General features: G+C 49.6%; 1 protein-coding gene across 1 annotated transcript in view; it reads left to right on the top strand.

Moving 5' to 3' along the window:
- The window catches only part of Ds (dachsous cadherin-related 1), a 366,686-nt gene extending 343,703 nt beyond the window's left edge, over positions 1-22,983 (top strand). Inside the window, exons 11-17 of the mRNA XM_076798955.1 lie at positions 1,336-1,662; positions 1,739-2,225; positions 7,916-8,861; positions 8,995-9,280; positions 17,051-17,347; positions 19,213-19,669; positions 19,787-22,983. Coding sequence (XP_076655070.1) covers positions 1,336-1,662; positions 1,739-2,225; positions 7,916-8,861; positions 8,995-9,280; positions 17,051-17,347; positions 19,213-19,669; positions 19,787-22,124 — 5,138 coding nt within the window. The 3' untranslated portion in view covers positions 22,125-22,983. The remainder of the gene's footprint in view (positions 1-1,335; positions 1,663-1,738; positions 2,226-7,915; positions 8,862-8,994; positions 9,281-17,050; positions 17,348-19,212; positions 19,670-19,786) is intronic.
- The last annotated feature ends 1,231 nt before the right edge of the window (positions 22,984-24,214 follow it).

Genomic DNA, 24,214 nt, shown 5'->3' with positions numbered 1-24,214 from the left:
GGCAAATCACCGGTTCGAACCAACACCGACACCCGTACACTGCCGGTTCACCGTCGTGTGCGTGTCGCCACTGTAACTACCGTGCCCCCGGTTGCCACTGCCAAATACACGCGACCATTTCTTCTTCACCCTTCGCCGTTCGAACTGATCCCCTAGCTGCGATAGTTCGCCAGATATTTCAGCTAATGCGCTCCGCCGGGGTTGTGTTTCGCAACCCCTTAGGAACGCGCTGCGCAAACACCGACGCGCGTTTGGAACCGGGGAAAATGTTTATCGAGGCTTCAACGGGTCTACTTTAATATTGCGTAGCTGTTTCAAAATAAATTGTTTTACTTTTTTGGGGAAAAAATAAAATCTGAAGCCTGTCATTGCTAGACAGAAACCACCCTTAAGCAATGTACATATTCTGTAAGGACATCGGCACGAATTAGGAGAAAGGAAAAATGTTTATCGAAGCTTCAATATGTCTACTTTAATACTGCACATCTGTTTCATGGTAAATTGTTTCTCCTTTTTTAGAAAAAAATATAATTCGAAGCCTGTCATTGCTAGACAGAAACCACCCCTTGCTATACATTTTCTGTAAGGACATCGGCACGAATTAGGAGAAAGGAAAAATGTTTATCCAAGCTTCTATAGATCTGTTTTTCTATTTATCCATTTGTTTCGTGATAAACAATATTTGTTTTCCCCCGGAAAGAAAGTTACCCAATTTTCGCAGCGCCGGTCAGAATCCCCGGCCACTAAATTCCCACGCATCGTCGCACGGGTTAAACGGAACGAACGTGAGTCGCCTGGGGCTCCACGATGGGTCATTTTCCCGGGCAAATTTTCGGTGGGTGTAGAGAGAACGACTAGCAATAATCCTCTCGAATCGAGCCGTAACTATCGGCAACAATGTCTCGGCTGTCCACGCGACCGGCACAATTGCGTTCGATCCTCTGGGGAACCTCGGCGAGACTCGACCTCGCGGCTGTGTATTTCCGAGACTTTATGCACCTCGGTTCCCCCGTGCGACGAGAGTCTCGATCTTCGGGGCGCGAGGAGCCTAATCGCCATCGCTTTCAGGGCACTCCTTTATGTATGCAAACTGCCGGATAATTTCGGATTCTCGACGGTGGACGCGACAGGGTAATGGGCCCCGAGGGAAACGCGGAGGGGCCCCATGGTCGCGTGGTTCTAATTTTCGATCGGGGGCGGCCGAGGGGTCGGAGGGAGTCTCCCCCCCCCCACCCCCGTAGAAAAAGCGGCTAATTTTATTCGGGGCCCCGGCGAATCTCGACGAAAAACCAGCGGGACAGAGACGTTGACAAAAATCCGTGTACGATTATACAGGTAACGTCAGCTTCAGCATTCCGAGCAACGTCGCCTCGGACAAGTTCGCGGTTTCGACGAGGGGCCTGGTGACTCTCCGAGGACCTCTGAACCGGGAGGAGACCGCCAGATACTCGGTGCCCATCCTGGCCAGGTCCAGCAAGCTCTTGGACATCAGCACCCTCGAGGTCCTCGTCCTCGACGAGAATGACAACAGCCCTGAATTTCGACCGGGTTCCTGCTACACGTTGGCGGTGCCGGAGAACCAGGAGACCGCCGTGATCCATACGATCGCCGCTGCTGATCTAGACGAGGGGAAGAACGGGGAGATCTACTACAGCATCGTCGGTGAGTACTCTAGACAGTGTACAGGTGTCCCGAAGATGTCGTCCAGAATCTATCATTCAATGATCCATGTCCACAGGTGGCAACATAGGAGCAAAGTTCATCCTGGATCCAGTGACCGGCACGCTATCAATGTCGAATCTTGATCGTGAAGCAGTCTCCAAGTACGTCCTGACAATCTCAGCCAAGGACAAAGGTCGCCCAAGCTTGGAAGCTCGTTGCAACCTGACAGTGATCGTCCTGGACGTCAACGACAATGCTCCCCAATTCACCCAAAATCAGTATACCGAGCCCAGGACACGTGGGGTGGTCCAGTCCCCTGAATATCCTTCCTTTGGCCTCGCTAGCGGGTACACGTACTCGTCAGCGAATTATCCGAGCAACTATCATCCCAGCAAGTATGTGGCGACGGTATCGGAGGATGTCGCTGCTGACTCCAGCGTGATGTCGGTGAGAGCTACCGATCCAGATCAAGGGATCAACGGGAAGATCACTTATTCCATTGGGGAGGAGACCAGTTGGCTGTTCAGGGTCGATAACCTGACCGGAGTCATCACCACTGCGGGGTGAGTGTTTGATCATGTTTATTTAAAATTAGTGATCAACTTTTTGGGACCCGTGATTCTTTGTGCAGTCTCGGTACCTGCACAATTTTTCAAATACTAGAAAAAGTGCCATATTATTCCTCGACACGGGCAATTTAATATTTAAATAAATTGGACACCCTGTACTTCCAGTCCTTGAAAAATTGCTTGATATTATAACCGAAGTTCAAATACTACAAAAAGTGCCATATTATCCCTCGACACGGCCAATTTAATATTTAAATAAACAGGACACCCTGTGCTTCCCGTATTTACAAAATCTTTTGATATTATAACGGAAGTTCAAATACTAGAAAAAGTGCCATATTATTCCTCGGCACGGGCAATTTAATATTTAAATAAATTGGACACCCTGTGCTTCCAGTCCTTGAAAAATTGCTTGATATTATAACGGAAGTTCAAATACTAGAAAAAGTGCCAAATTATTCCTCGACACGGGCAACTTAATATTTAAATAAACAGGACACCCTGTGCTTCCGGTGTTTGAAAAATCTTCTGATATTGTTTCGGAAGTGGTTTTTTTCGCAATTTTCTCCCGCGAAAAAGCATCCTCCCACACTGGCCGTGGCTCGCGTGATCCCCGGCGGCAAACTAATTTCACTCTAGCGTTAATTGCCGCGCGACCTTTATCGCGCTTGCGATTAGGATCGCCGGTGGGTCGTAAAGCGAGAAGCGAGCGATTGGGAGGAGCTGTCGAGAACCGGAGAAAGAGAGACGGAGAAAGCATTTCGCGCGAGGGGCGGGGGGGGGGGGGTGATGGTCGCGCAGCTGAAGGCTCTAAGAACGTCGTAAAATTATAAAGTCAGTCGATGGCGGTCCCGCGAACGATGGCCGCGGTCGATTAGTCGATTTCATACGCATAACCCGCGTCACCACGGCCGAACATGCTCTCTTCCTTCTTTCGTCCTGTTCTCTCGAACGTCGCCTACCCTCTCGTCCTGCTCTCCTGCCGGGCCGTGTCCTTCGCGATTATCCCGCGTAATAATCCTGCGTCGTACTCGAGGCCACCAATCTCGTTGGTTCGTTAATCGATAGACAATTTCACAGTGGATTCCTCGATCCCCGGATCGTCCGTTCGAGGACTCCGCCGGTTTTTAATTTACCGCCGTTCGACCACCGTTTCAGAATTTTCCACGCTGAAATTCGAGGCACATTAACCCCCCCCCCCCTGTCACCGGAACATGTTTATTAAGCTCCCTGAAGTCCCATCTCGCTGGTTCCTGTATGGGCCCGCTTATATTTTAATTTGATCAATTTTACGGGCAATAGTTATGGGGGTAAGTTTCTAATTAGGGGCTGCGAATATTTTAAAAAACGCCTGTTTAATTGAAACGGGTCCAGACTTTCACTATTATTTTAGTTACTAGAGACTTGGGGCTGAAGCAAACTTAACCACCCCTTTAAAATAATATGTAATACTTTCATTTTCTTTATTCATTGAAAAACTGTGTGCCAATTAATTCGTAGCCCTTGGGAAGCCAGAATGACTTCTTGTTAAATACTTGTAATATTATGAAAGGGGGTTTCAACCCTTCTTAAAATTATGGGAAGCATATCTCACGTGATTATTTCAGCTGCAATTTTAGAATATTCCCTGAAGGGTTGAAATGGCTGTCGAGGGACAATGAGTAGGAGCTTAATGGAAGGCAGGGGGGGTTTGAAAGTCGGTTTAATCAGCGGGGCTAGTGGTGCGCGATGATTTCCCAAAAGGGTGACAACGTCTGCTCGAGTTTCGTTCGCCGATAGAGACGCTTCCAAGCAGAAGCAGAGAAAAAGAGAAAGAGGAGGGACAAAAAGGGGGGAGCAGCGAGGAATAGGGAGCAGCATTATAGGGCACAGGGTGTCGGTAGCAGCAGGGGCGTACTTTTGCCGCACGACAGCCGTGTGTCATTTCAGCGGGACACCATGTGGCATTTCAATGCATTATTTCAGCCGGCAAAAACCCTGATATGCAAAACCAGATCCCGGTCGGGCCACTCTTTCGCGATCTCTGTCACTTCTCCCCCCCCCCTCTCTCTCTCTCTCTCTCTCGCTTCTTCTTCGTCCCCTCTCGCTCGCCTCTCCAGTTCCAGTTGCACGCATCTCCTCGTTCCTCCGGGGAATCTGTAACAACGTATACCGACGGCGCGGCGGTTGCTATTATCGCTATTTTTACTCGAAGTGTTTGTACTCGGTGATTTTTTCGCGTCGCGCGTCCGAACAAGAAGCGCACAGCGACGATACCGATGAAAGATAACGTAAAAAGTAATGGCTCCATTTAAATGGGACTCGGCATGTAATGTTATTGAAGATTTTATGGGAGGAAAATTTCTGAACTTTAAGCACCATGACTGACAACGATCGTTTGACATGCATTCGGTTCTTTGTATATCTTTTTCACTAACTCCCCTCACTGTTTTACTATCAGCATCGTTAAGATTATCAGACTGGTAGTATCGATGATTTTGTGGGTAATTATAAATTTTGGGTCGATAGTGACCAGCCAGCATCGAGGACTACAGTGTCTACCCGATGTATGTCCAAAACTCGGGTCTGGCCGCGGACATAGATCGGCAAGGAGGATATTATTGTTCGCCTATAGAGTCCTCGGGTCATGCCCCCTCAGGGGGTATTCCCCGCCTAGGTGGGGATGGTTCTGGGACCTTTATAGCCTTGGCATTTGCGACATATACAGAGTAAACACTGTACTCTAAAATTTCTTTGTCCAGTGACAAAATTAAAAATTGTAAAAATAATCGGAACAAATGGAATTTAGATACGATTATAAATCAACACTCTATCTATATATACCCTACCAAATTCCGTCACGAACTCAAAAAATCCACTGGAGAATTCAACCTCTCCGCAACATTCGTCATCGCGGACTCTATCAGCGATTGTCCAACCGCGCTCCCGGATTCGAGCGTAAGGTGGCGGCGGTTTGCAAGCAGCTTGTTTGTGTGACGGAAGCTTTAATCGCGCACGGCGATCTTGTGTAATCCACGTCCGCCATTACCATAACTCTGCGGATCCTCGGTGGCGGTTTGCCGACCGCCGTTTCGTGCCTTAAATCGCGCGAAAGCCAGGCTGGATTTTCGAGCGAATTTAACGTCCGGCGTCCCCGTGAGCTATACGCCTCTAGAAATCTCTGCATCGCATCCTAAACCTTCCTCATACCTAAATCCTCCGTTACCAACCGATTTTCTGCTATTTCCTTTCGCGATCGGTACGCCGCCGATGTTCTGCATTCGTGTCGGAAACGAGCGGATCAAACACAAAATTGAAAGACGTTAAAACGATTTCAGAATATTTTCGGCTTTTCGGTTGGTAGCTTCGGTTCCTCGCGATTGGACAAATTTTTATTTTGGATGGTCCGCACGGTTACCCTTAGGCTATCGCTTTTCCCACGAATCGCGCGGTCGCAGGAACGGTACCCGACGTCTTTATCGATCGCGAACTCCTAATCTAATTACGCTATCTGCCGCGGACTTTTCCTCGCGTACCGGCGTCGGCATGAATGCGTAATTTGTTCCCATTGAACGTGGCGCGGCGGTTTCCGAACCGGTAACATTCAATTGCCGGGGAATTTTTGCGGGTTCGCGGCCGAGAGAGAGATACCGGGCCGATAACCGGCCGCTGTGTTGGGCGGGTGTAATTTATCGAATCGGCAAACTTTGTCTTTATTAGCGGCTCGAGAGGGAGTCACGCGAACCCCCGGCGAATTCGCGAAAGACCGTGAGCGATCCTCTATCTCTCTCTGTCTCGATAAGCTCCCTTTCGATAATGGGTTTCGCGCGTACTGTACGTACGTGCACGTAATAACCTTTAACGAGCGTGGAATAATAATCGAGCGCCGGTAGCGCGCGCGCGCGCGCGCTCGCAAGATCGACGCGGTTATTTACGATTTAACCGAGTCGGCCTGACCGCTCGCGCGACTCTCTCTCTCTCTCTCTCTCTCTCACTCTCTCTCTATCGGCTCTCTTGTGGCCTGCTGTCGTGCGATTAAACGACCCGGCACACGTACAGGGTGTCCCATACGACGACGGTTCGCACGCAATTATTTCCCACACCACCCCGTGTGATACCGTGCCCGCCACCGGACGTCTTATGGTGGCCACAAATCTTGACTATGAGCGAGAGCGCTTCCGCGATTTCCCCGACGACCTTTCATTCCTCGAACGGAATCGTTCGTTTTTGTTCGGCTAGATGTGCCGCCTGCCCCGTGACCAATTCAGCGATATGCATTGTGTTCGGCTTCGAAGGTCATACAAGGTCATTCAAGGTCATTCCAGGTGATTCCTCACCGGCGCAGACTTCATTACACCGTTCCCAAGGGTGTTTTTTGTACTAAAAAGCGCGTCTCTTGACATTGATCTGGTCTATACGGGTCTTTGTAGGTCACTCAAGGTCATTCCAGGTGATTCGTTACCGGCGCAGACTTCATTACACCGTTCCCAAGGGTGATTCTTGTACTAAAAAGCGCGTCTCTTGACATTGATCTGGACTTTACTGGTCTTTGTAGGTCACTCAAGGTCATTCGAGGTAATCGGTCAGTGGTGGGTGCAAACTTAATTACGTTCTGTATTAAAAAAGGACACGGATCGCATCTCTGGACATAGATCTGCGCTATGCTGGTCTTTGAAGGTCATTCAAGGTCATTCCAGAACATTCGTCAACGTTAAAGGCTCGCTTATATTAAGTAATTTAACAGGATCCATTTTTAGGAAGTAGTAGTATCCATTTTTCACAAACTGCCTGACCAGCGCACGCGCAGTAACCTCGAACAGGACACCCAGTATAAACGAGCATAAACGCATGCGTGCGTCCCGCTCCGTTTCACCCGTAGGATTTTCATTTACGGCAGCACGAATCGCCCGGCCGTAGATGCCAGATAATATTCCTCGAACAGCGAGCTGCTCATTGAAAATCATTGTTTCTGTCACGGCAATGTTCGCGGCTGCGACTCCGCGGGGCCGTTGAACGACTCTCCGCGCGCCGCGCCGCGCCGCGCCATGCCGCTGGGAATAGGGGATCGCGCCGCGATCCATGGATCCTCTCGCCGGCAATATTATCGCCGCGAAATCGTCCTCGACATGGAACTTCGTTATCGTCGGGATCTCGTGAGATCTGCTCTTGTTTCGTGCCGACTGCGTTCGAGGATCACTTCTTCCGGGTGGTCCTGGGAACCGGGTGGGTTGGCAGCACTGCCGGCGGACCGGAAGTCGCGACCGACACGCGATTACGGCAATTGCCAGGACAATTGTTAGGACAATTGCTAGGACGATAGAAGAACGTGTTGGGGTTGGTGTCCCCTGCTTTTGAACTGGGGGTGATTGCGTGGCAGAATGGAAAGGAAATGGGACCTAGATTTGCTACATGATCACCATGACTTTTAGGACTATCTGGAACCTAGGCCAGACCTTAGGCATGGAACCGAACAATTTTTGTTGTTAAAGTTTTGTGGAGTGGGTCTTCAGGACCTGTTTAGGAATTGAGCCTCCAGACAGAGACAGGGTGTCCAGTGCCTAGGGATTTTTTTCAGGAATCTTTGGTCCTTAGTAAGCTAAGGGTAGCTCAGTAGCTCAGTAAGCTAACAACAAGTTTGCCACCAAGAGAAGACGTCTCTCCCAATTAGCCCAATTATTCGACTCACACCCACTTTCCCTTTTCAGGCCCCTGGACCGCGAGCGCCAGAGTACCTACAACTTCGTGGTGATAGCGACAGACAGCGGAAAATACGCGGCGAATAGCACCTCCATCCCAGTTGAAATCCGAGTGAACGACGTGAACGACAACGCTCCGGTCTTCGCGGAGTATCCATTCAGGGCTCGGGTGTCAATCGGCACACAACCGGAGAAGAACATCCTGAGAGTGGTGGCAACCGACGCGGACGAAGGCCTGAACGGAGAGATAGTGTACTCGTTCCTGCACGAGCAAGAGAAGCCGAAGTTCAGGATCCACCCTAGCACCGGTGCGGTCACTGCCGCATTGTCCTTGTCCCAGGATAATGGGAAGATGTATCACCTGGAGGTTCTAGCCAGAGACAGAGGAAGTCCTCCGAGAAGTGCTCGAGGCCTGATAGAACTTCAAGTTGGAGACCTGGCAGGCCTGCAGCCTGCCCTGAAGTTCCAGAACGATTCCTACGAAGTGATCATTCAGGAGAACTCCGCGGCCGGCACTGAGGTGGTCCAGGTCACTGCTGTCAGGTCAGACGGCAGAAGACAGCACGTCTCCTATTCACTTGGGTCCGGGAATGATTTTGGGACTTTCGCTATCGAAGAGGACACTGGGCTGCTTAGGGTCAACGACCCGGCTAGGTTGGACGCTGAACTGTGGACCGATATGAGAGTTAGGCCCACCGATGGCCCGATCGATGAAGGACGTACCAATTCCTGGGGGAGGTCCTTGGAAGGTCAGTTGTCCAAGGAGGAACCTAGAGAGAGCTCGAAGCACGTGCTGACTGTGGTAGCTAGGACCACTGGCTCCGATCCCCTTGAAGCTTACGTTCAGGTGGTCGTCAGGGTGTCCGATGTCAATGACAATCCACCTGTCTTCACGCAGACTCAGTACTCCGCCACGGTCCTCGAAGGAAACGTCAAAGGAGACTTCGTTGTCAAGGTGAGTAAAGTTATTGAAAATTTGTTACATTGAGGAATTTTTACTGCTGAACAGAGGGGTAGCTTTTTAGCGGACACCGACAACTTGGACGATCAAATTTATATTACTAAATTATTGTTTCTCGTCGACATAGCTCTCAGCCAGCGACGCAGACCAAGGAATGAACAGCAGGATCCTCTACCACATCGTGGATGGCAATCCTGACAACGCGTTCACTATCAGTCCACCGTACAGTGGCGTGGTTCGCACTAACATCGTCCTGGATCGCGAAATTCGCGAGAAGTATCGTCTGACGATCATCGCGACTGACCAAGGGAATCCTCAGCTAACTGGCACAGCTGCTCTGAGCGTCCGCATCATCGACATCAATGACAATCAGCCGACTTTCCCGGAGCACAGCATCATTTCTGTCTCCGAAGGTAAGCTAGAACAATATGCAACAATCAAACCTAATATTCTCAAGCAAATTTTCAAGATGTCGTTCGCTGAAAATTGACTCGTCTTTGGTAATCGCAGCTTTCAAAAATATAATTTTTGGAAAAGTCGCGAAGCAATTCTAAACAGTAGAGATTAACTTGTCCCTATTGGATGTTTTAATAATGAACTGTGAAAAATAAAATAGAGATTCAGAAAATTGTCTTTATTAGCTGCAGCTTCAGAAATGAAATTAGCAAAAGTGACACGGTAATCGTTGTTTATAATTTAATCCAGAGTATAAACCGGAGGAGGTAAATTGATAAAAAAAAATGTTGTATTGAATACGTAAATCAACATTTCCACTGGACCTCCTACCAGGTCATGGATGTTAAAAGATTGAATTATAAATTGAAATGCACTTAAAAATGGATTTGCCGGAATAAAAGCAACGTTAATCGAATGAACGTTGGCCAGAAAACTCGGCTTTACGAGATCATTAACATTAAACCGGCGTGTTCTTGAGATCAGTGTAATTTAAGTCGCAAGATTATTAGAATAGTATTCGGAGAATTCTGTTCGCGGAGTTTTACGTTCGGCAAAGAGGATTTCAGCGTTTTTCGTTATTGTGCAAACTCGTGGCTGGGGAACTCGTTCGATAGACCGGCACCGATCCCGCGATATATTTTCTGCGCGAACCAAGAGCGAAAGCGATACTTAAGTGGCAGGCCCTACGTGCCTTAGAAATTAAACGGCAGAGATAATTGCAACGGTCGTATAGTCCAATTATAGCGTTTATTCATCTGAAGGCACGGCGGAAATGAAGGCTAACCGGCGATTATGAGCCGAGTACTATTCGGAATGGTTGCCCGAACAGGTTACGAGCCGATGCGATTGCGTTGCACGCCTCCTTGTATTTCATCGGCCCGTGTCAATTCCAATCAGCCGTTCGATCACCGAATGACCTCGTTCTTTAATCCAATTGACTGCGTCTGATTGGAAGCCAGAGGTTAAGGGAGTACTACAACCGGTCCGAAAATAATCGATCTTTCCTTGAATTCTATCGTATCGAGATCCGTCAAAATCGGTCATTTGTACGTGTCCACAAAATTCCCGAAAAAGCCATCTTTCTAAATCCCCTCGTCAGAATCGTGATCCCCAAAACAATTTTTTTAAAAAACCTGTTACTATTGTTGCTGTAACTTCGACGGAAGCGATCATTACGGCTTGAAAAAATTTAAATACGTGCGTCGAATGTCAATCACTAAAGGTACAAAATTTGCAATTAAAACACCCCACACTTTTCTTTTAAAAAATTCGTGTCTCTTCATCAAATTAGAGCATGTACTTCGAGCATCGGTTAATAAGCACCACGTTTGGATCCAAAATACTGGGAATTTTTCTGTGAAAAAATTCGAGTACATACCTCAAATCTCAGTCAAAAAACTGGAAAAGTTTGGAATTAAAATACCCGATACTTTTCTTCTAAAAAATTCGAGTATCTCCATAGAATTTGAGCACACGCTTCGAGCATCGGTTAATAAGCACCACGTTTGGATCCAAAATACTGGGAATTTTTCTTTGAAAAAATTCGAGTACATACCTCAAATCTCAGTCAAAAGACTGGAAAAGTTTGGAATTAAAGTACCCGATACTTTTCTTTTAAAAAATTCGAGTACACCCTGCGAGTGCAGAGTTCGGAGTTTCTCGACGGTTTTTCTGTTCAAAAAATTCGCAGGAATTGCGGTCGGAGGATTACGTAGATCCCCGAGATCGTTCGATCGGGGTAGCAGGATATCTCGGTTCTCGAGTTTCAGTTCTCGCCTCGAAAATCTAGACGGTTGTGTGGCTCTCGGGTAGATAAATTTGTCGGGCGTTCGCCCACGCGAGGCGCGGAAAGAGACGTTTCTGCGCGGCAAAGTGAAGCACGATGATCCGTTAGGCGAGCCGAGGCGGTCGAGGAAAGGCAGTGCCGAACGGGAAGGTCGAAAGGGGACCCGAGAAAGGACGTGGGGAGCGAGAAAAGGGCGAAAGTCAGACCGAGAGGGCCGAAAAGTGGTAGGGCAGAGGAGAGGGACGGTCGGCCGCTCTCGAGGTGGGAGTGCATACTACTCTCGAAGTATAAAGTTAAGTGGCAAAGGATTTATGTCGGCATTAAAGTCCAACTGTTCGGAACAATCTGCATAACTTAGGCGAGGCTGCGAACGACCGTGCCGCGCGGCTATCGCCTTCTCTCGCGCTCCGGTTCGTTGCCAGTGCTTTTGTCCTTCTCGGCTTCTCATATTGTTCCCCATTGACAGATACGATTCAATGGAACGGCACCTAGCGAAGGTGGCCGACTGTTTGACGCGCGAGCGCCGGCCTACGGCTGCTACCGGCCTCCCTCGGACACCCATTCTCGCCTGCTTTCATAGTTTACGCCCTGCGATTCATGCGAGCATAGATATCCGCGTCACTAGATTTAACTCGAATTTCCGGAAGATTTTCTGAAAAATTGATCGGGGGACACTAAGCGCGACGATTTCGACAAAGTAAAAAATACTGGGCGATTCTTCGTGAAAAACACCATCGAAAATGTTAAATAAGATTTTTTGCTCGGAGGTCCCGGTTCCGAGATAATTAACTTTGTATTTACCTGTCGCGTATCGCTGAGAAGGAAGTGGAAACGGCTAGCCATGCGTCAGACAACTTTCATATTTGACTACCTTAGACATGGGACCTCCTATAGAAAAATGTTGTTAGACATTTTTCATGCAAATTTGATAGAGAATTACATACATTAGGCTTCAGTCTTGTCTGTCCCCGATAAAAACAAATAACACTAAAAATGGATACATTCTTCCAGAACTGCCCCCTATAATCGTTCTACAAATGCTGTTTCTATGAGCAGTAGAAACAGATGTTCATGGTCAGACATACCGCGGAGTCTTTCTTCGTTAGAAATACTTGAGAAAAATGGATAAACTTGACTTCCATCAGTCTTGAATAATTGTAGCGTTATAGTTAATGCCTCAAAATCCTTCGTCCGAAACAAATGCAGACAAAAATTTGAAATTGACTTTATCCAAATAGTTTCCAACAATTCCGCTGTAAACACAATTGGAACCGGGAGATCGTGAACAATTCTTACGCAATTCTTACGGACAAAAGTTTCCGAACTCGATTTTCTGCTCAGGGGGAGGTTTCGAGGAAAAATCGCGTGCTCTAAATTCCCCTCGGAAATCGCCGATAATAATTACTTTGGAAACGGGAATTACCGAGCTCGCAGCGGGAGATAAAAGAGAATAGGAAGGTGCAAGGACAGGTAATTGGTCGGGATTCTCCGCGATACGAAACTCCGTCGACGCGGCCTTTTTACGCGTTTTGCGCCGACTGTCTCCGATCGCCGCGAGCCGAACGGCGCTTCATTTAATTTACATCGCGGCGACAGTCTCATTGTCCTTCTCGTCCTGCCGCGTTTTTCGTTCGGTTCGTCCTCTCTCCCTTTCATTCGGTCCCCTTCTCCCCCCCCCCCTCTCTCTCTTCCTCGTCGTTCTCCGCTGGAGTCGCTCTTTCTCCACTCCTCAGCTTCTTGTTGGGAAGTTCTAAGAACGTCCAACACGAAAGGCCGCGTACTCGCGCGCCAACCGAGTAACTCGAGATCGCTATCTAATTTGTATCACCATAAAACTTCACCCCGGCGCAAACGAGACTGCTACCACTTCTATTCGCGATTCGCGGCTCGATAGAATTTATTTAATACCCCGTGGCTCCAGAAGCGCGGCGGCTGCCTTTTCAGGCACCTGCTGCCACCGCCGCCGAGCTGGTCGCCACCGTATCGCGTTTTGACAATCGTACGCGGACGCGATACAACGCTACGTCACACCGAACACCCTACCAAAACAACTGGATCCTAATCCCGCGAAAATGCGCTCCAAAAAAGAAATACAGGACCCCATCGAAACCAAAAATATATCAATGACAAAAATTCTTGTCCGATTCCTTGGTCTATTTCCATACAAAATATGTATTAAAAGTGCTCATATTTGCACCGACATTTCACGTAATTTCCGGTGGCCTGTATTTAATCTTTGGAACAGGGGATAACAAATTTATACTGTGGTTGAAACTAATTTAAAACTCGCTGTCGATTGGTCCCCCTAATAAAACAGACTGGAAGCACAAATCATGATGAATTAATACTCAGTATAAATCAGAATCATCCTCTTTCGGAGGATGTATAGTGACGTAACGGTTACACGATTCTTGGTAGGACATGAGCTTGATTAAATACGAAAGCGTTTCCCTGAATCAAAAATATTAAAGATCCTCTATCTGGTTATTCCGCAATAAAGACAGTAATTCACTTTCAGTGTTAAATAACGCGAAAAAATGTCGATAAAGATGTCGGACTCGATTATCGAGAAGGTGGACGCGCTCAGTTTTCCCAGCTGTTCGAGAAATTGTGAAATTAATAAAACGCGTTGATCACGGGAGAGCATTAGCATGAGCGTAGTATGTCCCAGGGACAGTGGTAGCGGACACCGTGGGCCAGCAGATTGAATGGCAAATAGTATCGTCGATCTTCCCCCGGTTCGATCGAATACTTCATTACCTCGGTCTCGAAGAGCCGCCAGTAAAGAGAAAAAGAAAAAAAGGATCCCCGAGATCCGCGACCGGTCGTATTTTAGCGAAGCGCACAGTAATTGTTTTTAATTATCCGGACGGACGCGGCGTATATAATTATCGTTCGACCTAAAACGAGAGGCGCGGTTTTGCCGATGTTTGATAGCCCCGCACGCCTTTGTTCCTGAAGGGGCTTCGGCCGCGGTGCACACAAAACGCGCACACGCACGCACGCACGCACGTGTTTTGCACGCAGGTTCCGCGCACGTTGCACGCGCAGCAGCAGCAGCAGCAGCAGCAGCATGGTTTCGCGCACGCTCTCGCGCTGCCCGCGCGAGGAGGATTTAATCGACAGCATCGATCGGATCGGTTCCGAAACTGGCACTGACACGAGAAACCGAGACAATGGTAGACCACCGACGAGAGGGATTTTCCGTACATGGAGCGCGACACGCCGCGACGATATATCGCGATCGCGTAACCGGCGAACGGCGCAGGACCTCCGGTAATCAGAATTAACTCGATGGAAGCTGCGGAGACCGTGGGGACAACGCGAATCGATTATTTCGCGAGGGAACGCCGTCTGCGGCTAGAGATCCTGAAGAAGGAGACTACCTCAGCAACTCCAAACGGGATCACACGCGGTTAAACCAGAGAGAAAAGAGGGAGCATTGGGTGCTTCAAACTTGGATAAGGGGATCTCAGGGAATTTGTTACGAAATTGTTTTTTTAGGATTTTTTGGATCACTGTAAAAGAGGCTTACTGGGCACTCGTGATCTCATTATTTGAATTGAGAGTACAGCGATTTCTCTATATATGTCGCCAAGGCCTCGATGACAAAAGTCGCGGAATTATCCCCACTACCGTGGGGTACACTCCGTGAGGGGCCTCGGAGCTCGAGAGGCCTCGGACGCCGAGATGTGTAAACATAACACGGCTCGAGTATGTCACCTGCACGATACATGACACTGGCAAGACCCGTGTTGTTGACATAAATCGAATATGTTTTGAAATTCTATGAGAAACTGATTAATAGAAAAATAGTAATGAATCGTGAAATCCATCACTCTGAAGACTACTCAAACATAGACTTTTGCCTGCTACCGTGATCTATTGGGTAGCCACCAAGTGTCATCATCAGCAAGAGTAACAGAAGTAGGATTTTTGAAGGTGGAAAACAAAGAAGATGAAGAAAATAGCAGAGGGGTCGTGGGACAGGTGGCCCAACAGAACTCGAAAATCAATTTTTGCCTGCTCCGATGATCTATTGGGTAGAAGGATCATCAGGAGCAGAAGCAGCAGAAGTAGGATTTTTGAAGGTGAAAAGCCAAGAAGATGAAGAAAATGGCAGAGGGGTCGTGGGACCGGTGACCCAACAGACCTCACAAATAGACTTCGACTAAATATGATCGAAGGATCTAGGTTAGCTACCAAGTCAGAAGTGGGAGCAGCAAAGAGGATGAAGGGTGGAAAGCAAAGAGGATGAAGACTGTAATAGAGAGATCGTGGCACACAGGTCGCCTCCGCTTCCGAGGCCCGAGGAACACTACCGGAACCGGAGAAGCGCAAGAGTGGGCCGACCACGTGTTCGCTCAGGGACGCGACCGGTCTCGAAACCGATTTACACGACTTTAACGATCGCCCGTGAAATTTACGAGCGGACGTAGCCGCGTGCCAGCTAGTCCCCGGAGCCGACCAAACGCGCCGCTCCGGTGCGCCTCGCCTCGAAATAATTCTTTTATTGGCGCAGGTGTTGCACCGGTTCGCGGCGTATCAAACGTCCAAACCTTTGCGATCTTCATTTTGGAGCGAACCCGACCGATTTCCGTCCGTAAAAAGTCGAACGATACTCGGATTTCCGCCCGCAAAAATCACGGATCTCCGTTCGCAGAAAATTCGAGGGTCGTCTATCGTAGAAGAGGGACTGGCCCAATTGGTTTGCGAATCTTTTCGGTTGCTCCTTCACGCGAGCGTTTCGAGGGTCCTCTTTTCTTAGCACCAGCCACTAGCGATCAATGGTGCAGATAGTGCCGATTCAATGCATTTTAAACGCGACTCCTACCGAGGGTCTTTAAGTTCGCGGAAGAGTATCCGATCTATGCTCCGTATCGCGGATGAACGTCTACCGGTGACAAAGTGGATGCCCCCAGGGCAATGAGAAAAAAGAACGAGAGCGGGAGGACCGGGCCTCTATAACGACGCCCATTCATCAGTAACAACGGTGTCTGGCATTGTGAGATGATCAAGCGACCGATCGGCCGGCTAAACTGCGCTCATCGCGAGTCCAGATTTGGTGATCTCGGTCACTGGCCTGTAGAACGATATTCGCGACCTCTGAAATTCAATCTACATCAGAATAGACTTCTACAGAGTTGTATTTTCATTTCGATAGTCTGAGTAGCCTCTGAGAGCTAGCTTGGGCTACCTGAAGCTAGCCTGGACTAGCTGAAGCTAGCTTGGGCTACCTGAAGCTAGCCTGGACTAGCTGAAGCTAGCTTAGACTACCTGAAGCTGGCTTGGGCTAGCTGTAGCTGGATTGGGCTAGCTGAAGCTAGCTTGGACTATCTGGAGCTAGCCGGGACTAGCTAAAGTTACCTTGGTCTAGCTGAAGCTGGCTCGGACTAGCTAAAGCTGGCTTAGATCAGCTAAAGCTGGCTTGGACCAGCTGAAGCTGGCTTGGATCAGCTGAAGCTACCTTGGTCTAGCTGAAGCTGGCTTGGACTAGCTGAAGCTACCTTGTTCTAGCTGAAGCTAGCTTAGACTACCTGAAGCTGGCTTGGGCTAGCTGTAGCTGGATTGGGCTAGCTGAAGCTAGCTTGGACTATCTGGAGCTAGCCGGGACTAGCTAAAGCTACCTTGGTCTAGCTGAAGCTGGCTCGGACTAGCTAAAGCTGGCTTAGATCAGCTAAAGCTGGCTTGGACCAGCTGAAGCTGGCTTGGATCAGCTGAAGCTACCTTGGTCTAGCTGAAGCTGGCTTGGACTAGCTGAAGCTACCTTGGTCTAGCTGAAGCTGGCTTGGACTAGCTAAATCTGGCTTGGACCAGCTGAAGCTAGGTCGGGGACCGCAATGGTTCACCGCTCTAATTTCCCCTGATTTTCGTAGCTTCTTCAGATTGTTTGAGGATTTGCTTTTGGCGATCAGCCAGTTAACAATTAACTTTGTTGCAGGCACCCCCGTAGGCACGGTGCTGACGACCATCACGGCGAACGACGTCGACAGTTCTCCGGCTCTGACCTATCGATTCGGGAACGTGACCAACCCGGGCCCCTTCAGCATCGATCGTTACGGAGGCAAGGTCGTTCTCCGTAGGCGTCTGGATGCTGAAACACGGTCGGAGTACAGCCTCCAGGTGATCGCGAACGACGGAATGCACGAGGCAGTCACGGATCTGATAGTTCGCGTCACGGATCTGAACGATAACGCGCCCAGGCTGCAGCAGTCCGCGTACATCACCACTCTTCCAGGTTGGTAACGGTTGAAAAAGTTAAGACAATCGGCGACGAGTTATCCAGCAGCCCGCCTCTCAAAAATAGCAAACTCTCCGGGTCTCCCTTCTCTCCCTTCTCTCGCGGCCCTTAATAAACGCGCGTTTAAAAACAGGTTTTTAGTAGGCACGTGTTGTCCTGTTGCCCGTGTTCCAAACTCGAATTGACACCGCGCGGAGATAAAGCGCGGGAACGGAGCGGGCGACGAGAGGCGAAGAGGGTTTGGGGGTGGAAGAAGCAGAAGAAGAAGAAGAAGACGAAGAACAAGAAGACGAAGAAGAAGAGAGACACGCAGGAAGGACGAAAACGATGAAGAAGAAAGGTGGATGACATAGCGACCGGGTGGGGGCAGGGGGAGAGAGATCAGCTCGAGGTGGGGGCCGATGAAAAGCTAGCTGGGCCGAGGGGAGCAACAGGGACGAAAAGATTCAGCGGAGAGATGCAACGGGGCACGGGGGAAGGGGACGAGGAGAATTGCGAACGCCTCGCACATAAATAAACGCGAGGACACCGTTTGCCAGGCAGCCGAAAAGCCGCCTTCAACCGCCGGCCGAGATCACCGGCTTCGAGGACTCTCGAAACTTATTAAAAATACATAGGCCCGCGCCTAATGGTGCATTTGGGTGGGCGGTTGAGGGGGACACAGGGTGCAGAGGGCTGGATTGGCAGGAGGTGAAAAGGGAAAGGGAAAGAGAGCCGAGGAAAGAGGGGGAGAGAGAGAGAGAGAGCTCCCGCCGGGCAGAATTTGCATCCTCTTCGGTTTCTCTCTTCTGGCGAGAACCCGCGGAAAACGAAGGAACACGAGAGACGGAGGGAAAATACGATTCCGGGGGCGTAATTGATCGATAAACCCGGGAAGCCTTAATTTTGCGACCAGTCGAAGAGGATCTTGCTGTTCCCTCTCGGCGCGGAAGGGCGGATCGTTTGTTCGTTGATCGGCGAACAAGGAAGACGAGTTAATCCGATGATTATCAAAATCGTATTAAGGTGTCCCGGGAAGCTCGGAGGCGGAGGGATTAATGAAGAGAAGGTAGAGCGAGAGAGATGGTCTCTCCCGCTGCTGGTAATAAGAATTCGTCCCACTAAGGCGTCCTGACGCGAACACGCATACTCCACGGTCATACGCACCTCGCAATAATTATAGAGTACCTGTCGTTCCTCGGTTAAGATCCTCCCGCCCCTCCGAAAGTGTATTCCTGCACCTCGGACATCCCCAAAGGGCTGCGAAGGGTTCTACGTCGTTTTATTTCAGCGTCTTCTTCAGCACACCCTCCTCGCCCTCGTCCTTCGACCGTCTTCGTTCCATGGGAATCGCTGTCCTCGTTCTTCTTGCCAGGTTTCGGACGGGGCTTGGCACATTAATGCCGAGTTATCCGACGATTTGAAACGCATCGAAATCATTTTTGTACCGAGAGAGGGCCCCGGCAAGAGGGAGAGAGAGAGGGGTGGGGGCAGAGGAGCCGTGGGCTCGAAGCCGGCCAGCGATTTATACAACTGGTTATTATTTCATACTTCCGTTCAGCCCGATGTCAGGACGGCTTATCCTCCTCCTTTATCGAGAAAAGAAAGAATCTCGAGGTGGTGGCGGCGGCGAGCCTCGCAGGCCTCCTTAGGACCCAACCACCACCAACGAAAAGAGGCAGAGGGTACTTGACCTCGCGCCAGTGATCCCTCGATCACTTTGTCCCGGACCCTTGTACTCGAATTGATATCGAATGTGTCCTATATGTATAGCACCTAACCTCCAAAAACGATTTTCCAGAAGCTTCGATCGACCACGACCTTGAACCATACATCATGTCATCATTTTTCCATCATCTCTAATATGCCGATGTCTCTTTCAGAGGGACGAGGGGACCTGCAGGAGGTTTTAACAGTAAACGCGACCGACGACGACCTGACCGAGGACAACAGTCGCATCCGTTACTACCTGCTGAGAGCCACCAAAGGATTCTCTGTGCATCCGGTGACAGGTGTACTGACTGTCAATCGTACGGCAATACCGAGGCCCCTGCCCAAAGAGGTGGAGCTGGCTGTGGTAGCTGAAGATTATGGCAAACCACCTGCGTCGTCAGTCTGCTCCGTCGTGGTACGACTCAGCAGCTTGAAGAGCACTCTACCGGGCAAGGAGTATAAGATAACAGTCAAGGAGAATTCGCCGAGAGGAACCACCTTGATGAGACTGTCCGACGTCGACCTGTTGGACGGCAGCATAGTTGCCGGCGACGACAGTGGCACGTTCGAGGTGTCTAGGGGGAAGTTGATACTCTCCAAGGTGCTCGACAGAGAAACGAAAGACAGGTGAGCATTCTGAACTATGTCAGGTGAACTCTAACCCTAACCCTAATTAGGGTATAAGCTAAAACTCCATCTGTGGTGGCTAGAAAATTTTTGCTATAACAACTTTGAACCTTTCAGGTATGTTTTGCGGCTGGGCTCAAAGATGGAGAACATGACGACAGGCTCCCTGATGGGCGACGAATCGGTGACGGTGATCATCACTGTGGAGGACGTCAACGACAACTACCCTCGCTTCTTCGAAGAGCTTCATCAAGTATCGATCAAGGAAAACGCAGTTCGTGGTACGATCGTAGCGACGCTTCGCGCGAAAGACGACGATCTAGCCGGAAGTGCTGCAGCTAGTCTAGTCTACGAGATCACTTCCGGAAACGACAGCGGCCTCTTCAAGGTAGAGAAGACCACGGGATCGGTTCTGGTTAACGCAACCTTGGACTGCGACTTGGAGCCAGAGATTTACAATCTAGTAGTGATGGCTTGCGACAGTGACCCGGTTCTACCACTCTGCGCTCTGACAAGGCTGAGAATCCGTTTGGAGGACGTCAACGACAACTCTCCTAAGTTCCCGGTATCGGAGTACCTTGAGTTTGTTGGTGAAAATGAACCAATAGGCACCACAGTCTTCTCGGCCCGAGCTTCCGACCTGGATCGAGGAATTTTTGGCTCCCTGAATTACTCTATAGTCTCTGCCGCTGCCACAGGGTTCTCTGACATAGACGACAGTTGGAAACTGTTCACAGTGGACGCCAAGTCCGGCACAGTGACCACCCGAGCTGTCTTTGACTACGAACTTCGCAATCGCTATGCGTTCACCTTGAGAGCGACTGACGCAGGTGGCAGAACCGCCGCGGTTCGTGTCAGAGTGGAGATCGAGTCGAGAGATGAGTTCTATCCTCAATTTACACAAAAAATGTACAGATTCGGCATCAAGAATGGAGCCCAGGTGCTTCCTGGAACGGTGATTGGTCAGGTGACAGCCACAGATCGTGATAAAGGTCCTGACGGCAGAGTAGTGTACCAATTGAACTCTCAGCACCCGTTCTTCAAGCTGAATCGCACCACGGGAGCATTGATAGTGAAGCAGAAGCTGTTGCACGTGGAACAGGGGGACATGGTCGTGGAAGAGCCCACCAGTTTGGAAGTTGGTGCTAGTTCAGGTAGACAAGGGTCATTGTCGAACATGACTGTGGTGGAGATCACGTTCACGGACGATACGGACACCAACGATGCCAGAGGAGCTACCGCGTTAGCTACTCCAGCAGACGTGGGCTCCAACATGGCAGTTGCTGCTAGTGGGGGTCTGGCTGACTGGGCTCTGGGTCTGTTGATAGCGTTACTGCTCTTGGTAGTAGCCTTTGGTGCTGTCTTCTTGTACCTTCATCTCAGAAACCGAAGACATAAGAAACCAGGAACAAAGCCGGGTTTAAACGGCGAGAGTAACGCCACAGCATCCAATAGCTACGTGGATCCCAGCGCCTTTGACACTATCCCTATCAGAAGTGTCGCTGGAGTAGGCTCAGCAGGGAATGGTGGGGCTGGGAACGGCAACGGAGGTGGAGGAGCAGCATCCTGTCAGTTTGCACCTCCTAAGTATGATGAAATCCCTCCATATGGGACTTCAGGGCAGTCAGGACAGCAGCAGGCAACCTCGGAGCTTTCTGGCAGCGATCAATCAGGCTCTTCAGGCAGAGGATCAGCGGAGGATGATGGCGAGGACGAAGAGATCAGGATGATCAATGAGGGACAGCAGACTGGGGACTCTGCGAGTGACCTGTCGGTCCACAACACTCAGGAGTACCTAGCCAGGCTGGGGATCGTCGATCCTCCTGCTGGGACACCTAGGAGACCCCCAGAAGCCCTGCCACTAAACAGTCTACATTTGTTCGAGGACGAAGCAGCCACGGAAGCTGACATTGCTACGCTTATCTACGGGAAGATTGGAGAAGCTGGGAGACCCATGTCTGGTCTAGAAGTGCCTGGTGGTCCTTCTATGAACGGATCCCTGAGCTCCATCGTGCACAGCGAAGAGGAGCTGACCGGGTCCTATAATTGGGACTATTTGCTTGATTGGGGACCTCATTATCAGCCTCTGGCTCATGTATTTAGCGAGATTGCCAGGCTCAAGGACGACGCAGCTAGCGTGCAAAGCGGAAACTCGGGTAGCAGCGGGAAAACCAAGTCTGTACATAAAGCTCCACCCCCGCCGTTGCTCACTTCGGTTGCTCCTAGGTCATTAGCAGCTCCTGCGCTAGCCAGAGGCATCCTGCCGAGGTCGCCGATCAGTCACGACGCTTCCACGTTCCCCTCCGCGGCTCTCAGTCCCAGTTTCTCGCCGTCGTTGTCCCCGCTAGCCACCAGGAGTCCCAGCATCAGTCCTTTGGTGCCGCCCGCCACGCAAAGGTCCAGTCAAAGTGCCAATAGGGGAATCCCCGTGACCGACGCCGAGCTCAGGATCTGAGGAGATCGTGTGGAAGTCGTGTCCCAGCGTCAGGTATTAGTATTAGTCGCGTGACACTGCTCGACAGTGATCGAGGAACTGTATCGCGTCGAGTGAAGAAGGAACGGAAATGACGAGCGCTCAAAGAGCAAGGTGCAAGTGTGTATAAATTAGTGACTGTAAGTTGACTGACCTTCGAGAGGCGAGCCTCGAAGGCGCCAAAAAAGGTGCGAAGACTATGATCGACGAGCGCCTCCTCCCCGCGCGCGGTTTATGTTTTATTTTGTAGATAATTTCGAGCGCCCAGGTCCGAGGGGGAGGCGGTCGTGGGATTGAACGACGTCGTTGATATGTTGTATCACGTTTCTTTATTATTATTATTTTTTTTTCTATTAAATTTTTCTCTGTGTCTATTCTGTACGATACGACTGTTACTTGCCGTTTTCGATTGACGGTCGGAGAGAATACTCGAAAGCCTTGTACATAGGAGGCGCGTAGCCGGTAAGCGACCGTGTAAATAATACTCGAATGCTCGATTGGAGCTCACACGACTTCTCGCCTATAATCAAAAGCGATAGACTGCTCTCACGCGAACGAATTCGGCGGTGTCGCGCCACGAAACGGTCACGTTTACTCCGAGCAGGTGATAAGTTAAGGCTGCTCTCGATATTCACGTATTCGTCGAAAATAGGCGGTACGGGGGCGTGGCTAGACCGCTCTCGGCAGTGGGGGAGGTAAGCGAAGACCAATTGACGCCCTAGTCGCAATAGAGAAGCTGTACCGACCAGTAACGCAAGTAGACGGTACAGTGGACGGTACAGTGAGCGTGGCTAGAGCGCTCTAGGCAGTAGAGGCAATCGACTAATGTTTTAAGGATAAAATCGAAACTATTTTGCAATAGAGAAGCTCTACCGACCAGTAACGCAAGTAGGCGGTACAGTGGGCGGTACAGTGGGCGTGGCTAGAGCGCTCTAGGCAGTGTAAAGGCAATCGACTAATGTTTTAAGGATAAAATCGAAACTATTTTGCTCAAAGTGAAAGTAAACAGTACAGGAGGCGTGCTTATAGCGCTCTAAGCTGTGCAAGGGCCAATCTAATTACCGCTTTGGTCACAATAACGAAGCTGTATCAGCCTCTAAAGAATGTAAATGTTACAGTCATGGCGGTAGAGTTCCAGGAAGTAGAAAAGACAATAGAGAGTCAATCGACTGACTGTACTGCCCAATAACGAACGTATACGATGCAGTGGGCGTGGCTACAGCGCTCCAGTCACTGGAGGGAGCAATCTAGCCACAATAAATGCCTCCAGACCTCTTGTATAGTGAAGTTGCGCCTTCCTCACAGTAAACGCGACCGTTTTTCCGTATCGGAACCGAGACGAATCGGCCAAAGGGCTTGAAAGACCGTTTTCTCGTGCACAGCGCCCTGTCGCGTCCCTACAACGTCGCCACGAGCGGACTGACTCATTCGTAACTCGTGGTCGAACGGCTCTGGACGCGATCATCAATGTTCTCCCTTCTCATGTAACTGTTTTAACGTAACTTCGCCGAGCGGAATCTCGATGTAACGGCGAGGTGGGTACGCTCATGCCAGAGCTACATGCGCATAAACGCCTAGTGGAATAGATATGTCATATTTTGTATAAAAGGAACACACACTCACCCACACAACTCTTTGTACAAAGACTCTCCTGTGAGCCGAGGATCCGCGCGATGGTGGATCTTAAATAAATGAATTTTTTAGGAAACCGTGACATTTATTTTTCTTTTTTTACCACCAGCTTCGATGGTTTTCTGGAGATGTTTCAGAGATTCATGGGCAAATTAATGTTAAATTAATATGAATCTCATTGCCGAGTACTTTCAGTGCTCGACAGCTTCGCGATGAAATGACCTTGACAACAAATTTCTTTACAGTTAAAAATCTAGAATTGGACCGGAGGACCACGGGAGGGAGAGGGTGCAAAATGAAACAACCAGCCAGCTCCCGTATAAACCTGCATCTTGTTATACAACACGTTGAGCCTTATAAGTATATTCACATGTAGTCTTTGAAGTAGTTCGATAAATTCTTCTCTCTATTAACCGTATCTTGGTCTCTAGGCTATAAAC

Source organism: Halictus rubicundus, chromosome 13 (assembly GCF_050948215.1).
Source record: "Halictus rubicundus isolate RS-2024b chromosome 13, iyHalRubi1_principal, whole genome shotgun sequence".
Lineage (NCBI taxonomy): Eukaryota > Metazoa > Arthropoda > Insecta > Hymenoptera > Halictidae > Halictus > Halictus rubicundus.
Note: the sequence above shows the minus strand (reverse complement) of the source record. Positions and strands in the feature narration are given on the sequence as shown.